Source organism: Osmerus mordax, chromosome 28 (assembly GCF_038355195.1).
Source record: "Osmerus mordax isolate fOsmMor3 chromosome 28, fOsmMor3.pri, whole genome shotgun sequence".
In the NCBI taxonomy this organism is placed as follows: domain Eukaryota; kingdom Metazoa; phylum Chordata; class Actinopteri; order Osmeriformes; family Osmeridae; genus Osmerus; species Osmerus mordax.
This window is the reverse complement of record NC_090077.1, coordinates 5,009,542-5,027,829: the sequence shown is the minus strand read 5'-3', so window position 1 is coordinate 5,027,829 and position 18,288 is coordinate 5,009,542. Positions and strand designations below refer to the sequence as shown.

At 49.4% G+C, this 18,288-nt stretch overlaps 6 protein-coding genes across 6 annotated transcripts in view; all 6 read left to right on the top strand.

The window, feature by feature from the left end:
• The window catches only part of vcana (versican a), a 41,139-nt gene that overhangs the window by 10,092 nt on the left and 12,759 nt on the right, over positions 1 to 18,288 (top strand). The window lies entirely within an intron of this gene.
• On the top strand, positions 5,409 to 6,861 carry LOC136937791 (uncharacterized). The gene is made up of 3 exons (XM_067230912.1): positions 5,409 to 5,717; positions 5,835 to 6,702; positions 6,827 to 6,861. The coding sequence occupies exons 1-3, from the start codon at positions 5,409 to 5,411 to the stop codon at positions 6,859 to 6,861; spliced, it is 1,212 nt and encodes a 403-aa protein (XP_067087013.1).
• Positions 6,936 to 8,038, top strand: LOC136937790 (uncharacterized). Its single transcript, XM_067230911.1, has 2 exons — positions 6,936 to 7,798; positions 7,951 to 8,038. Exons 1-2 carry the CDS (start codon positions 6,936 to 6,938, stop codon positions 8,036 to 8,038), a joined length of 951 nt encoding a protein of 316 aa, XP_067087012.1.
• LOC136937789 (uncharacterized) lies at positions 8,448 to 9,681 on the top strand. Its single transcript, XM_067230910.1, has 3 exons — positions 8,448 to 9,044; positions 9,132 to 9,329; positions 9,670 to 9,681. Exons 1-3 carry the CDS (start codon positions 8,448 to 8,450, stop codon positions 9,679 to 9,681), a joined length of 807 nt encoding a protein of 268 aa, XP_067087011.1.
• Positions 10,008 to 12,565, top strand: LOC136937788 (uncharacterized). Its single transcript, XM_067230909.1, has 4 exons — positions 10,008 to 10,757; positions 10,839 to 11,249; positions 11,334 to 11,495; positions 12,485 to 12,565. The coding sequence occupies exons 1-4, from the start codon at positions 10,008 to 10,010 to the stop codon at positions 12,563 to 12,565; spliced, it is 1,404 nt and encodes a 467-aa protein (XP_067087010.1).
• Positions 12,975 to 13,975, top strand: LOC136937787 (uncharacterized). Its single transcript, XM_067230907.1, has 2 exons — positions 12,975 to 13,747; positions 13,879 to 13,975. Exons 1-2 carry the CDS (start codon positions 12,975 to 12,977, stop codon positions 13,973 to 13,975), a joined length of 870 nt encoding a protein of 289 aa, XP_067087008.1.

Genomic DNA, 18,288 nt, shown 5'->3' with positions numbered 1-18,288 from the left:
CAAAACAAAGATGATTCATTTGGTCCCACCAGAGCAGAGAATAATTGTACTCAATTAAAAAAGTGCCTGTTCTTTATCGTTTACTTTGGCTTTCATATAAAAAGAATCGTTGTTTCGGTGTGTGCTCTGATTATGTCGTCCTTGTTCGGTGTCATGGCTGAGTTGCCACATTGCTCCAGCAATCCAATCGCACAAGTGCCTACTGTACCTAACCACCAAATAAGAGTAATGATTTACGAGTTGTGAGGTGAGGTCATGATTTGCGCACAGCGAAGCATCTGTGTCTGCTCTCACAGGACAGGAGAGGCGATGGAACCGTTGCTGGCTGTACCAGTGTTGGTTTTCGTTCAAAACAGAGATGTAATCTAGCACCAGGAGCTTGGACACTGGTCACCCGTGAACCTCAGAGGGACTGCAAGGTTTGTTCCAGAGAGTAGACAAGAAAAGGTGGTAGGAGCGGAGAGGAAGGGAGTGAACAGGGGCTGGTAGGGGTTTCAAGTGAGGTAAGGACGCTTCAGGAGAGAGGGAGGTGTGTGTGTGTGTGTGCGCGTTTTCATGTGTGTGTGAGCGTAAAAGCAAGGGGTGGGTTATTAGACCCTTGTGTTCCCAGGTTGGCTAGCCTTAAAGCAGATGTCTGCCTCTCCTGTGCATGGCTCGCACAGGTGTTCTCGGAGGCAATGATCTCTCTGATCCACAGCTGGCGAGGAACGCCTCTCCTCAAACGGAAGCCGGGGCGATCGAGAGACTGAGACGGAGAGGGGGATCGAGAGGGGGCCGGGACCAGGAGAGGGGGGAGGGAGAGTGAAGAGAGGGGGTGAGAGGGAGAGAGGAATGAAGGAGAGAGTGGAGCGGAGCGGAGTGGAAAGGAGGAGCGTGTGCGGCGTGAATAACCCTTCCCTCCTCATTGTCGCTTGGATTGTAACATGTAAACCATGGTAAACAAGCAACCGGCCCAACAATACCAAACTGTCTCTGAGAGACCACCGCTGAGACCTCTGTTTGTCCAAACCATTTGCCACCTGCTTTAGACATAGCTAGGGTTGCTGTGGTGCGGCCAGACAAGGGCGTGAAGTGTCCGCTGACTCACGGCATTTGTTATTAATTTGAGGGCAAAGAATGGGAGTTGTCCATGTGTGTGTCTTTTTTATCCGGGCAAGTTATGTGTGTTTATGGGACACGCAAGCTCCTCTCCAGGGAGACTCTCAGACAGCCCAAAGGAGGTGTGTCCTGTCCAGGGCTGGTCCCCTCAACAGCAGGCCCCTGTTTGCCTTGCCGGGTAGGACAGGAATAGGATGTCTGTCTTTGCTTAGTGCTTCCTGCTTCCTGGAGCTCTTAGAGAGACCTTCCAACCCACAGAACAGGAGCTTAATTTCCTCCTGTGGTCACCCTGGTTCATTTGAAGTCATATCCCCCCCCATGGGAGACAGATATTGAGGTCACATCTTTGCCAAACATGGTCACCTTGTCACCGAGCAAAGTACTCTCACTGTAAGTTTGAGGTTTGTGAGTGGCATTGCTCTTTTGTTCACTTTGTCGTAGAGGGCGAGGGACATGAGGCAGCTGCTTATGTGTGAGATCACTGTAGGTCATTGAACCGTTATGTTTGTGGTCTATGGCGCAGTGAATGTTATGATGCGGTAGGTCTGAAATATGTGAAGAAATGGCTTCACTCTGCATTGAGATAACTGGCTGCCACACAAATTTTACTGAGGCACGGTCGTGTGTGTGAAATGAAATGGTTATAGCAGAACTGCCAAACACAGAAACATATTTTTGTCATTATCAAACTTCTAAACATTTACAGACAAAACAATCCCCAGAAAATGTCCGCTTACATATTTGAGTTCTCCATAATATTTGTATTCCAGATTAATTTCGGGCTGTAAATCAGAATTATGGTTTGGTTGAAATTCAGTCAACAGGAAGAGGAAAGATAGTATTTCACAGTTTCCATTTAAATGTTGTGAGGGTACAATGTGGTGATGTGTTTGTTTCTTGACGGAAAAAACACTTTCCTCTATCTGTCAGACACAACCATGTGAACTGGAACTGAACAGGAACTGAACAGGTCTGACGGCTTTGTGATGCCTGAGTGGCCCTGAACAAGTTGACAACGCAGGAATGTGGGATTGCTTTTTTGGGGGGATTTCCATTTACCGACTGTCTACACACAGCCTCAGGCACTCACCTTTAAAAAGAGAACTGAGGAGGTGAACCAACTGTCTCAGTTCATGAAGTATGAACAGGACTGTGTTTTCATTCCATGTAGCCTACTTTCAGTATTCTTTCTTGGGAAAATCTTTTAACATAACACGATAACAACATGTTAACAGATATTATTAGACCAGGTCCTAAGACAATATATCACTGACCAACTCCTCCATGATCGAGGTAGAGATATAGTACCATATAATAATATATTTGATCCTTTTCCTGTCTTTTCAGATGGCTCTCAGTTCCTGGTAATCCCAGTGGTGCCTGATCAGGCCACACCCTCTCTGGTGGATGGGGAGCCAATCAGTGGAGACCTTGACCTGTTCCCCTCCATCGCCGTCACCATCACTCCCACACTCAGCTTCGTCAATGGCAAGCATGAGGTCACCCTGGAGCCTCAGAGCCGGGAGGTGGAGAAGGAGGCCCGAGGAGACCAGTTTGAGAGAGTTTCCCCGGCCGACATGAACATGACCAGCCCCGGAGACAGTGACAAGACAGCCCCCGAGTTTGACTACTCTGTTATCGACCTGGGCTTGACTGACCATCTCAATGCCACGGAGGAGATCTTCTTGGATCGCACAGAAGACCCATTCTCGACCACCACAATGCCAGACGTGACAGTTAACTTGGATTATGATGATAACAAACAAGACATCAGTCCAATGGTGGAATCCACCCCCCCTACTCCCCTCCCCGACCAGAGTGAAGGAATCACACAGGGCCCAGCACCGACAGACACGAGAGCAGAAGTGACGGTGACCTCGACACCAGATTCGTCAGCGGAGTGGACCGCTCGGTCGGATTCAGAGCAGACAGCTGCTGCCGTGACGTCACCCGCTTCGGGCCTCACACAGGGACCCAGTGACGTCACACCTACCTCCGCGGGCACTGTGTACACTGTCACACCATCTGGCAGTGCCGTGACAACAGCTACAGAGCAAACCCAAACATCCCGTGCACCCACCACTTCTGAGGACACCTCGGCTGTCGTCACCACAGCCAGTCACCTGGAGGAGGAGGGGACAAAGGTGTCCACCACGGAGGGCGATGGCGACTCCGACGGGCCCCAGGGGTCTGGAGACCACTCCTCCACTGCCGAGCCACGCGTGGCCACAAAGGACCCGGAGATTACAGAGGGAACAACAGACCCATCTGTTTCTCCGGACGTTTTTGTTTCCACTCAGAGCCCCTCGCTTGCTGTCTCCACCCCGGCCTCTGGGGACCGTGACACACAAGCACCGGGAGCTGCCACGAGTGACGTCACAGGCTCTTCATCTGGTGAGGACGGCTCATCACAGGACGCACACCCTCCTGAGGAACACCTCAGCACTGCACTGCCTCCGCCGATGACCGATGGCCAGACAACCTTAGGAGAACCCGTCAAGATGGAGGTGACATCCTCCACAAAGGAAGGCACCACAGAGTTAGCCTCCGTGACAAGCCACGACCAAACAGTCACTCAAACACTGTCCGCTTCTCCTACTGTTCAGCACGCTACTGGAACCGCAGAGTCCGCACGGACAGGTGACGAGGGCTCAGGACATGAAACGCCAGATATGTTCACAACCAGCTTCCCACAATCCGGGACAGACACATCTGCAGGGGCAAGCGTAATCTCAGTAGACTCCACACAGTCAAGTACACACTACACAGAAGCCCCAGCTCAAACCGGACAAACAGAAAGCCCAGAGAAACCCACTCCTGATGTTTCTACTGACAGGGAGACTGCTGCAGATAAGACAACTGCTTCTCCAGTGACAGAATCTCATGTCACAAGTGGTTGGCCACTGTACAGCACTATTGAAACAATCTCTTCAACCATGGCTTCCCTAACAGACTTTGTCATACGGCTCACGAGTCAGGCACCGGAGCAAAAAGAGGAGACCACAGGTGGAGAAATGCCATCCGTCACTCCGGTCGTGTCAGAGGAGGAGGGTTCAGGGGAGCAAGACCCTGGGACGTCCCCTAGCTCCTCTGTAGCGCCACCTAGCCCCACGGTCCATCGTTCAGAGACAAGCCCGGACACTGCGACTGTGTCTCCTGTTTACGGCGCTGAGAAACCTGAAGACGTTATCGCAACAACGTTGTCCGCGTCGACCGTGGCCCAAGTAGCAGAAGAGACCGTGCCAACGTCTGACCGAGAACAACTATCAGCTACTGCTACGACTAAAGACACAGACACGAGCTCAATCATAACTGAGGAGGACACTTCAAGGGACCTGACACCTGATGTGTTCACTGAAGAGACCTCAACATCTTCTTCAACATCTTCTCTCTACAGCACAGAGAAACCAGTAGTGACAGCATCCTCACTTGAAACAGGAACAGCAGATATGTCAACATCAGCCATTACTGCAGCCTCCTCCTTGTACAGCACTGGGAACCCTGCAACCATGACCCAGGAAACAGAGAGTGAAGCCACAGACAAACCCTCAGTTACTCCTGGAACAGATGTGACAGGAACCAGCTCTACTCTGACATCTACAGAAGAGGAGGGTTCAGGAGACCTGACCCCTGATATGATGACCCAGACTTCCTCTGTTACACCAGCATCTTCACTGTTCAGCACAGACACACCAAGTGTTGCTACTGTCAAACCAACTGAGGTGGTGGATCCCCTGAAGGTTGAAGCTACAACTGACCTTTTGGATACAAGATCTAATGCGGAATCTACAATCATCACATCTCCTCCTTCCACAGACACAGCTATCCCAGACCTTATCGAGACAACCTCAACACCTACGGAGCAATCGACAATCATCACACCTGCTCCTTCCACAGACACAAGCTCACTGTTAATTCCTACAGCATCTTCATCTTCAGAGATGGATGTAACCGCAGAGGACTCCACATCAAGCGTCACTCCTAAACCTTCTGAAGGCACCTCATCTTCATCTGGTGTCACTATCCCAGCCACCTCTGTGGACTTCATTTCTACAGAGGTAATTAAGATGGACACTACAGCTATGCCAGAAGAAACATTTATTGATGAGGAGGTGGACTATGAGAGTTCAGGATCTCCAGCTGTTGTGGAATCTATCCCTGCAACCATCCCCTCTTTTGCCTCAGCAGAGACAAGCTCAGTGTTAATACCCACAGATGGTGACGGTTCAGGGACCCTGAGTCCTGATATGTTCTCTAAAGATACTGCTACTACCACCATTACTTCCCTACATAGCACAGAGAAACCAGTAATGACAACTGTCTCACATGAAACAGGAACAGCAGACTCATCAAAGACTACTGCTACTGGAGCCTCCTCTCTGTTCAGCACTGAGAAACCTACAACTATGACCCAGGAAACAGCAGAGAGTGAAGCCACAGACAAACCCTCAGTTACTCCTGGAACTGATGTGACAGGAACCATCTCTACACTCACATCTACAGATGAGGAAGGTTCAGGAGACCTGACCCCTGATATGTTCACTAAAGACACCTCTGAAACCACTGTCTCTTCACTCTACAGCACAGAGAAACCAGTAGTGACCACAGCATCACCAGTGGTGACCACAGCATCACATGAAACTGGAGCAGCAGATTTGACAGCAACAGCCATTACTGCAGCCACCTCTCTGTACAGCACAGAGAAACCTACAACTATGACCCATGAAACAGCAGAGAGTGAAGCCACAGACAAACCCTCAGTTACTCCTGGAACTGATGTGACAGGAACAAGCTCTACTCTGACATCTACAGATGAGGAGGGTTCAGGAGACCTTACCCCTGATATGTTCACTAAAGAGACCTCTGAAACCACAGTGTCTTCTCTGTACAGCACAGAGAAACCAGTAGTGACCGCAGCCTCACTTCAAACTGAAACAGCAGACATGACAACAGCCATTACTGCAGCTTCCTCTCTGTCCAGCACAGAGAAACCAGTAGTGACAACAGCATCACATGAAACTGGGACAGCAGATATGACAGCAACAGCCATTACCGCAGCCTCCTCTCTGTACAGCACTGAGAAACCTACAACTATGACCCATGAAACAGCAGAGAGTGAATCCACAGACAAGCCCTCAGCTACTTCTGGAACTGATGTGACAGGAACCAGCTCTACTCTGACATCTACAGATGAGGAGGGTTCAGGAGACCTGACCCCTGGTCTGTCCATGAGGGCCGTAACTGCAACTCCTGTCTCTTCACTCTACAGCACAGTCCAAACAGACCAGCCTCAAACCACAGCATCTCCAACCAGGTATACCACACCCGACGGGACAGTGACGCGACAGACAGGGAAAACGACCATCATTCCACTCATTGATGATGGAGAGACAAGCTCAGTCTTGACTGCAGCAGAGGAGGAGAGTTCAGCGGGTAAGACAAGTGAGATGCTCACCCAGGAGTCTTCGAGGACACGTGGGGTGTCCACCGTGGCGCAGACCTTGCAGCCAGAGGGAACATCCGTCTCAGTCATTGGAAGCTCTCAGGACGCCTCAACAGATGGGACGGTGAGCCAGTCTACAGAGCAGCCAGGGAAATCCACAAGTACTACTATGATTGATGAAACGGAAACCAGTCCGATTCTCGTTTCGATCGATGAGGGAACCTCGGTAGGTACCTTTTCTACAGGCACTGTAACTGACACCGTAACGGTGTCTTCTCTTCATAGCACGGAAACATCTGGAACAGCAGCGTCACATGTAACAGAACCAGCAGACGCATCAGAGACAGCTGTCTCTGTAGCTTCCTCTCTGTACAGCACTGAGAAACCTACAACTATGATCCAGGAAACAGCAGAGAGTGAAGCCACAGACAAACCCTCAGTTACTCCTGGAACTGATGTGACAGGAACCAGCTCTACTCTGACATCTACAGAAGAGGAAGGTTCAGGAGACCTGACCCCTGATATGTTCACTAAAGAGACCTCTGAAACCACAGTGTCTTCTCTCTACAGCACAGATAAACCAGTAGTGACTACAGCATCACATGTAACAGGAACAACAGACTCATCAAAAACAGCTGTTACTGCAGCCTCCTCTCTGTACAGCACTGAGACACCTACAACAGCAACCCATGAAATAGACGGGGAGAGTTCAGGAGACCAGACCTCTGATATGATTAGCCAGACTTCCTCTGTGATACCAGCAACAGTTTCTTCTCTTTTCAGCACTGAGAAAATCACCATCAAGGTGCATGAAACATCAAAGTCAGACAGCACAGAGGAATCATCCAGCTCAGAGAGACCATCTGTGACTGACTCTAGCTTAGTCCTCACACCTGCAGAGGAAGAGGGTTCAGGAGAACAGACCTCAGACATGTTCACTAAAGAGACCTCTGAAACCACAGTGTCTTCTCTCTACAGCACAGAGAAACCAGTAGTGACTACAGCCGCACATGAAACAGGAACAGCAGACATGACAACAGCCATTACTGCAGCCTCCTCTCTGTACAGCACTGAGAAACCTACAGCTATGACCCAGGAAACAGCAGAGAGTGAAGCCACAGACAAACCCTCAGTTACTCCTGGAACTGATGTAACAGGAACCAGCTCTACACTCACATCTACAGTAGAGGAGGGTTCAGGAGACCTGACCCCTGATATGATAATTCAGGCTTCCTCTTTGACACCAGCATCTTCTCGGTTCAGCAAAGAAACACCAAGTGTTGTTACAGCTACTGTCAAACCAACTAAGGAGGTGGATCCCCTGAAGGTTGAATCTATCCCTGACCTTATCGAGACAACCTCAACACCTAAGGAGCAATCTACAATCATCACATCTGCTCCTTCCACAGACACAAGCTCACTGTTAATTCCTACAGCATCTTCATCTTCAGAGATGGATGTAATCGCAGAGGACTCCACATCAACCGTCACTCCTAAACCTTCTGAAGGCACCTTGTCTTTATCTGGTGTTACTAGTTCACCCTTCATTTCTACTGAGGTAATTAAGATGGCCACCACAGCTATGCCAGAAGAAACATTCATTGATGAGGAGGTGGACTATGAGAGTTCAGGATCTCCAGCTGTTGTGGAATCTATCCCTGCAACCATCCCCTCTTTTGCCTCAGCAGAGACAAGCTCAGTGTTAATACCCACAGATGGTGACGGTTCAGGGACCCTGAGTCCTGATATGTTCTCTAAAGATACTGCTACTACCACCATTACTTCCCTACATAGCACAGAGAAACCAGTAATGACAACTGCCTCACATGAAACAGGAACAGCACACTCATCAAAGACTACTGCTACTGGAGCCTCCTCTCTGTTCAGCACTGACAAACCTACAACTATGACCCAGGAAACAGCAGAGAGTGAAGCCACAGACAAACCCTCAGTTACTCCTGGAACTCATGTGACAGGAACCAGCTCTACTCTGACATCTACAGATGAGGAGGGTTCAGGAGACCTGACCCCTGATATGTTCACTAAAGAGACCTCTGAAACCACAGTGTCTTCTCTCTACAGCACAGAGAAACCAGTAGTGACTACAACATCGCATGTTACAGAAACAGCAGACTCATCAAAAACAGCTGTTACTGCAGCCTCCTCTCTGTACAGCACTGAGAAACCTACAACAGGAACCCATGAAATAGATGAGGAGAGTTCAGGACACCAGACCTCTGATATGATTAGCCAGACTTCCTCTGTGACACCAGCAACGGTTTCTTCTCTTTTCAGCACTGAGAAAACCACCATCATGGTGCATGAAACATCAAAGTCAGACAGCACAGAGGAATCATCCAGCTCAGAGAGACCATCTGTGACTGATTCAAGCTTATTCCTCACATCTACAGATGAGGAGGGTTCAGGAGACCTGACCCCTGATATGTTCACTAAAGAGACCTCTGAAACCACAGTGTCTTCTCTGTACAGCACAGAGAAACCAGTAGTGACTACAGCATCACATGAAACAGGAACAGCAGACATGACAACAGCCATTACTGCAGCCTCCTCTCTGTACAGCACTGAAAAGCCTACAACTATGACCCATGAAACAACAGAAAGTGAAGCCACAGACAAACCCTCAGTTACTCCTGGAACTGATGTGACAGGAACCAGCTCTACTCTGACATATACAGATGAGGAGGGTTCAGGAGACCTGACCCCTGACATGTTCACTAAAGAGACCTCTAAAACCACAGTGTCTTCTCTCTACAGCACAGAGAAACCAGTAGTCACCACAGCATCACATGAAACTGGAACAGCAGATATGACAACAGCCATTACTGCAGCCTCCTCACTTTTCAGCACTGTGAGTGCCATTACTGAGGAGGAGGGTTCGGGAGCTGAAACTCCTGATTTTTCTACCTTGACCACATTGACCACAATTGCTCCTCTCACGCACGGTACTGAAAAATTCACATCGTCACCAATGGATGTCAGCAACACTTTCACCACCCCTTATACCTCAACTGAACATGAAGCTTTAGATCACACAACTATATTTGTAGACATGAAGGAAACGTCTGGGGCCACAACTGTCGAGGGTGACCAAACACAAACTCTCCCAGAAAGCTCTGTAAAGGAGGAACTTGTGGAGACAACCACCAAACCACAAGACCTGTCCATCCCAACCACAGATGAGACTGAAACAGAAGAGGCTGAGGACATATCTGGGACAACCGTAACTAACGAAACACCCCTAGACACTCCCACGACATCTACTCTAGAACCTTCTGCGGAACAGACAACCGGACCGGAAGCCACCACAACGCTGTTCACTGCCTCGACATCGGGTGAAATCTTTACAGAGGATTCAGGCTCGGGTGACCCGACTGATCTTGCCACGACAGCTTCCCCAGAGCACGCCAGTGCGCACGCGACACAGGCAACATCTACCTACGTAGACATGGAGGGGTCTGGGGCTTCTACCACAGAGGACGACCAGGAGACATCTCACCCCGAGGGCTCAGGAGATGAGGGACAATTTGAGAGCACCACTAAACCCGAGGACTCGTTCACCGTGGCAACTGATGAAACCGAAGGGGAGGAGGCCGATAGCACGTCCGGCGTTGATTCCGTGACACCGTTCACCCAGGAATCTACATCCACCCATTCTCCCCCAACAGCGAGTACAGACTCGTCCAGAGAGGAAGGCAGTGCCGATCTTTCGGAAGAGACTACAGCGGAGGTGGACGGAATGGAGGACGAGACTTCGGGTGATGACATCTCTGAAGTGTCCACTCAGCATCTAGTCGTAACAGCCACCCCATGGCCAGCCAGCATGGCGTCAACTTCCCATACGGACAGTTTTACAAGCTGGACAGAAAGGCCGTTGGTACCTTCCATTACAGATGCGACCTTCACAGATGACAAGAGCTCAGATGACCAAACCTCTGAGATTGTCACCCAAACAACCTCTGCGAGGACAGCCTCCTCTCTGTACAGCACTGAGAAACCTACAACTATGACCCATGAAACAGCAGAGAGTGAAGCCACAGACAAACCCTCAGTTACTCCTGGAACTGATGTGACAGGAACCAGCTCTACACTCACATCTACAGAAGAGGAGGGTTCAGGAGACCTGACCCCTGATATGTTCACTAAAGAGACCTCTGAAACCACAGTGTCTTCTCTCTACAGCACAGAGAAACCGGTAGTGACAACTGCCTCACATGAAACAGAAACAGCAGACATGACAACAGCCATTACTGCAGCCTCCTCTCGGTACAGCACAGAGAAACCTACAACTATGACCCAGGAAACAGTAGAGAGTGAAGCCACAGACAAACCCTCAGTTACTCCTGGAACTGATGTGACAGGAACCAGCTCTACTCTGACATCTACAGATGAGGAGAGTTCAGGGGATCCAACCTCAGAGATATTCACTAAAGACACTGCAACTACCACCACTACTTCCTTGTATAGCACAGAGAAACCAGTAGTGACAAAAGACTCACATGAAACTGGAACAGCAGATATGTCAACAACAGCCATTACTGCAGCCTCATCTCTGTACAGCACTGAGAAACCTACAACACTAACGCCTGAAATAGATGACGAGAGTTCAGGAGACCTGACCCCTGATATTTTCTCAAAAGAAACTTCAGTGACCAAAGTCACTTTTCTCTATAGTACAATTAAACCAGTGGTGACCACAGCATCACATGTGACAGAAACAGCAGACTCATCAAAAACAGCTTTCACTGCAGTCTCCTCTCTGTACAGCACTGAGAAACCTACAACTATGACCCAGGAAACCGTAGAGAGTGAAGCCACAGACAAACCCTCAGTTACTCCTGCAACTGATGTGACCGGAACCAGCTCTACTCTGACATTTACAGATGAGGAGGGTTCAGGAGACCTGACCCCTGATATGATGACCCAGACTTCCTCTGTGACACCAGCATCTTCACTGTTCATCACAGAAACACCAAGTGTTGCTACAGCTACTGTCAAACCAACTGAGGAGGTGGATTATGACAGTCCAGATCCCCTGATGGTTGAAGCAACACCTGACCTTATGGAGACAACCTCAACAACTAAGGAGGAATCTACAATTATCACATCTGCTCCTTCCACAGAAACAAGTTCAGTGTTAACACCAACAGATGAGGAGGGTTCAGAAGACCTGACCCCTGATATGTTTACTAAAGAGACATCAGTATCCACTGTCTCTTCTCTCTACAGCACAGAGAAACCAGTAGTGACTTCATCACAACATGAAACAGAAACAACAGACACATTAAAGACTACTGTTTCTGCAGCCTCCTCTCTGTACAGCACTGAGAAACCTACAACTATGACCCATGAAACAGCAGAGAGTGGAGCCACAGACAAACCCTCAGTTACTCCTGGAACTGATGTGACAGGAACCAGCTCTACTCTGACATCTACAGATGAGGAGGGTTCAGGAGACCTGACCCCTGATATGTTCACTAAAGAGACCTCTGAAACCACAGTGTCTTCTCTCTACAGCACAGAGAAACCAGTAGTAACTACAACATTGCATGTTACAGAAACAGCAGACTCATCAAAAACAGCTGTTACTGCAGCCTCCTCTCTGTACAGCACTGAGAAACCTACAACAGGAACCCAGGACATAGCAGAGGAGAGTTCAGGAGACCAGACCTCTGATATTATTAGCCAGACTTCCTCTGTGACACCAGCAACGGTTTCTTCTATTTTCAGCACTGAGAAAACCACCATCAAGGTGCATGAAACATCAAAGTCAGACAGCACAGAGGAATCATCCAGCTCAGAGAGACCATCTGTGACTGACTCAAGCTCAGTCCTCACATCTACAGAGGAAGAGGGTTCAGGAGACCCGACCCCTGATATGTTCACTAAAGAGACCTCTGAAACCACAGTGTCTTCTCTCTACAGCACAGAGAAACCAGTAGTGACTACAGCATCACATGTTACAGAAACAGCTGTTACTGCATCCTCATCTCTGTACAGCACTGAGAAACCTACAACTATGACCCACGAAACAGCAAAGAGTGAAGCCACAGACAAACCCTCAGTTACTCCTGGAACTGATGTGACAGGAACCATCTCTACACTCACATCTACAGATGAGGAGGGTTCAGGAGACCGGACCCCTGATATGATTACCCAGAATTCCTCTGTGACACCAGCATCTTCACTGTTCAGCACAGAAACACCAAGCGTTGCTACAGCTACTGTCAAACCAACTGAGGAGGTGGATTATGACAGTTCAGATCCATCCAAGGTTGAAGCAACACCCGACCTTATGGAGACAACCTCAGCAACTAAGGAGCAATCAACAGTCGTCACATCTGCTCCTTCCACAGACACAAGCTTAATACCTACAACTTCGACAGATCCCATGGCACACACAGATGTTTCTGAAATGAGCTCCAGCAAGCCGTCCTCAGAGGAAGTGACTTATGGAGAGGCCACAGGTGAAACGGAATCCTTTGTGTCAGTCGCCCCAGGTCGAGATCAGGAAACGTCACAGGAGATTCATGGCAACCCTGACGCGGAACCGACCGCCAGCCCACCGCACATCTCTACACATGATCCTGCTGATGTCACCGCTCCTCATCAGACGACAATGGGTACCCATTTGACCGAGAGCTCAGGACTCGAGCGCACAACCATGGTGGACCTCACAACTCACAGGGACCACACGACTGTGAGTTCAGCCAGCGAACATGTCACGTCTTCTCATGCTTCCGGGACTCCCATGACCACCCCGATCCCTTCTATCATCTACCAGGGAATCACCGACCAGCAGGTTGTGATCATCAACTCAACCAGCAGCCAAGCCCCATCCGATCTCACCGACCATACCCCGACCATGGTTTTGCACGGCACCAAGCCTTCCACCGGCACAGCGATCATCTTCACAGAGGAGGCCAAGAATGAGGAAGAGCTGTTTTCCACTGTCACCAGCACTGTGAGGGAAGGTAGCCTCGCTCCGGAGATTATCGCTAAAGATGACATCATCATCGATGCCGACGCTGTGTCTGTGGTGCCCTCCTCGCAGCTCGACCCCACAGTCATGACGGAGGAAGCAACTGGCATCCAGGCTGTTACCATGACGCCGCAGACCTTATTTCCTGTGACAGACGAACTGGAAGGTTCAGGGATTGATGACGGTGTGTCCTCCACCCCTGAAACGTTTACCGTGTCTACAACACAAAATCCATCAGTCGCCAGCTCTGTCCAGACATCTTCAGAATCAAGTTCTTCTGAATCAACATCCTCTGAATCAGTATCCTCAGAATCAACTTCCGAATCAATGTCCTCAGAATCGAGTTCTGGATCAACGAGCAGATCTACAGAAGTGATAGGTCATTCAGGGACAACAAAATCAACCACCCAACCAATGGAGGAAGTTTTCAGTGAATCGTCAAGTTCAGAGACATTGCCATATGTGTCTCAACCCACTCAATTCACAAATATATCCACAATCTCCAGCTCAAAGATAGAGTTTGCCACACCACAGACAGTTTTCTCCACAGAGGAAAAGTCGGCGCAGACAACCAAACCAACCATTCAGACATTAGTTGATGACCCCAACGAAGGCTCTGCAGTAGAAATGTCCAACACTGGAGGTGAAATACCCCAGACTAGCTCTTCTCCCACAAGCACAGCAGTTCCTGACGAGTCTGAGGTGACCGATATTATGGTCAAAACCACGCCAGCACCAATGTCCTCAGAGGAAGATGTGACTGCTGAAGACTCAACATCAACCACCACCCCTGAACCTTCTGAAGGCACCTCATCTTCATCTGGTGTCACTATCCCAGCCACCTCTGTGGACTTCATTTCTACAGAGGTAATAAAGATGGCCACCACAGCTATGCCAGAAGAAACGTTTAGTGATGAGGAGGTGGACTATGAGAGTTCAGGATCTCCGGTTGTTGTGGAATCTATCCCTGCAAACATCCCCTCTGTTGCTTCAACAGAGACAAGCACAGTGTTACTACCTACAGATGAAACAAGTTCAACTGACCCGATCACTATGTTCAATGAAAAGACTGCTACTACCACCCTTGCATCCCTATATAGCACAGAGAAACCAGTAGTGACAACAGCATCACATGAAACAGAAACAACAGACTCATCAAAGACAGCTGTTACTGCATCCTCGTCTCTGTACAGCACTGAGAAACCTACAACTGTGACCCATGAAACAGCAGAGAGTGAAGCCACAGACAAACCCTCAGTTACTCCTGGAACTGATGTGACAGGAACCATCTCTACACTCACATCTACAGATGAGGAAGGTTCAGGAGACCTGACCCCTGATATGTTCACTAAAGAGACCTCTGAAACCACAGTGTCTTCTCTCTACAGCACAGAGAAACCAGTAGTGACTACAGCCTCACATGAAACTGGAACAGCAGATATGACAACAACAGCCATTACCGCAGCCTCCTCTCTGTACAGCACTGAGAAACCTACAACTATGACCCATGAAACAGCAGAGAGTGAAGCCACAGACAAACCCTCAGTTACTCCTGGAACTGATGTGACAGGAACCATCTCTACACTCACATCTACAGATGAGGAAGGTTCAGGAGACCTGACCCCTGATATGTTCACTAAAGAGACCTCTGAAACCACAGTGTCTTCTCTCTACAGCACAGAGAAACCAGTAGTGACTACAGCCTCACATGAAACTGGAACAGCAGATATGACAACAACAGCCATTACCGCAGCCTCCTCTCTGTACAGCACTGAGAAACCTACAACTATGACCCATGAAACAGCAGAGAGTGAAGCCACAGACAAACCCTCAGTTACTCCTGGAACTGATGTGACAGGAACCATCTCTACACTCACATCTACAGATGAGGAAGGTTCAGGAGACCTGACCCCTGATATGTTCACTAAAGAGACCTCTGAAACCACAGTGTCTTCTCTCTACAGCACAGAGAAACCAGTAGTGACTACAGCCTCACAGGAAACTGGAACAGCAGATATGACAACAGCCATTACCGCAGCCTCCTCTCTGTACAGCACTGAGAAACCTACAACTATGACCCATGAAACAGCAGAGAGTGAAGCCACAGACAAACCCTCAGTTACTCCTGGATCTGATGTGACAGGAACCAGCTCTACACTCACATCTACAGATGAGGAGGGTTCAGGAGACCTGACCCCTGATATGTTCACTAAAGAGACCTCTGAAACCACAGTGTCTTCTCTCTACAGCACAGAGAAACCAGTAGTGACTACAGCCTCACATGAAACTGGAACAGCAGACATGACAACAACAGCCATTACTGCAGCCTCCTCTCTGTACAGCACTGAGAAACCCACAACAGGAACCCATGAAATAGATGAGGAGAGTTCCGGAAGCCTGAACCCTGATGTTGTCACTGAAGAAGATTTGACTTCCACAGTTTCTCCTTCTCATAGCACAACCGTACACACTTCAGTATCAGTAGAAGCATCGTCACTATTCAGCACTGAAAAACCGTCAGTTGCTTCCATCGTAGATATTACAGAGGAGAGCTCTGGTGACCACCCCTCTGATATCTTAAGTAAGACAGTGACGTCAGCAGCCTCCTCTCTCTATAGCACTGAGAAGCCTACAGTCAGTCCCATTGCAGACATTACCACGGAGACTACCGCTCCTACGTCAATGATTCCTGGGAGTGACAAGATTTCAGCCAGCACGGTTTCTTCTCTTTTCAGCACTGAGAAAACCACCATCATGGTGCACAAAACATCAAAGTCAGACAGCACAGAGGAATCATCCAGCTCAGAGAGACCATCTGTGACTGATTCCAGCTCAGTCCTCACATCTACAGAGGAAGAGGGTTCAACAGAACAGACCTCAGATATGTTCACTAAAGGGACTGCAACTACCACCTCTTCTTCCTTGTACAGCACAGAGAAACCCGTAGTGACCACAGCATCACATGAAACTGGAACAGCAGATTTGACAACAACAGCCATTACTGCTGCCTCCTCTCTGTACAGCACAGAGAAACCTACAACTATGACCCAGGAAACTGCAGAGAGTGAAGCCACAGACAAACCCTCAGTTACTCTTGGAACTGATGTGACAGGAACCAGCTCTACTCTGACATCTACAGAAGAGGAGGGTTCAGGAGACCTGACCCCTGATATGATGACCCAGACTTCCTCTGTGACACCAGCATCTTCTCTGTTCAGCACAGAAACACCAAGTGTTGCTACAGCTACTGTCAAACCAACTGAGGAGGTGGATTATGACAGTCCAGATCCCCTGATGGTTGAAGCTACACCTGACCTTATAGAGACAACCTCAACAACTAAGGAGGAATCTACAGTCATCACATCTGCTCCTTCCACAGACACAAGTTCAGTGTTAATACCAACAGATGAGGAGGGTTCAGGTGAACTGACCCCTGATATGTTCACTAAAGAGGCTTCAGAATCCACTGTCTCCTCTCTGTACAGCACAGAGAAACCAGTAGTGACAACAGCCTCACATGGAACAGAAACATTAGACTTGTCAAAGACATCTGTCACAGCTGCATCTTCTCTATATGACACTGAGAAACCTACAACTATGACCCAGGAAACAGCAGAGAGTGAAGCCACAGACAAACCCTCAGTTACTCCTGGATCTGATGTGACAGGAACCAGCTCTACTCTGACATCTACAGATGAGGAGGGTTCAGGAGACCTGACGCCTGACATGTTCACTAAAGAGACCTCTGAAACCACTGTATCTTCTCTCTACAGCACGGAGAAACCAGTAGTGACAACAGCCTCACATGGAACAGAAACATTAGACTTGTCAAAGACAGCTGTCACGACAGCTTCCTCTCTGTACAGCACTGAGGCACCTACCGTTGCAGCCATATCAGACAGCACAGACAAAGTGAGTTCAGTTAACCAGACCCCTGACGTCTTCACCGCGCAGCCTGTAACAGCAGCCGTGTCTCCTCAGCACAGCACAATCAGTGCTGAAGCCGTGTCCTCCACTCAGTCACCTGCTACTGGAACAACAAAGACCGCGACTTCTCCAGCTTCCTCGTCGCATGGCACCGAGGGACCAACGATCGCTAATATTTCAGACGTCACAGACGAGGAGAGCTCTGGGGCGGGAACACCTGAGACTTCCGCTCCAACCGCAACAGGGACTCCTCCGTTCAGCGGCAAGGAAGGGACGCCAATGACGCCGGAAACAGTCCCGTCCGAGACGGACAGCGCAGAGGAATCGTCCGGCTCAGAGGGACCGCCTGCGACTGTCCTCACACCCCCAGAGGAGGAGGGTTCGGGAGAACAGACGTCCGACACGGCCACCCCAGAGGCCGTCAGCTCTGCAGGGTTGTCATCGTTCAGCAGCGCCACGGCAACCGTGTCGCCAGATACGTCTTCATCGGAGAGTGGAAAGACGTCAACTCCCTTTTCCTCTTTGCACAGTACGGACACAAGTGAAAAAGAGTCCTCCCAGCCTCTTTCCTCTCTCCCCTCAACCACCGTGGCGCCGTCGGAATCGGATTTCACGGTCCAATTTGTGACTACATTTGATCCCATACATGACAGGACGACAATCGGGGAATCCTTCCAACAGGCTCGATCGGAGGTCGCGGTCACTGAACACCCTCCTACCAAACTCTCCTCAGAGGAAACAGCCACGATCACGACCAGCCCTATGCTTTCTGTGGAGGAGTCAAGCCAAAGCTCCGAGTCACTACTTCCCTCGTCAGTCA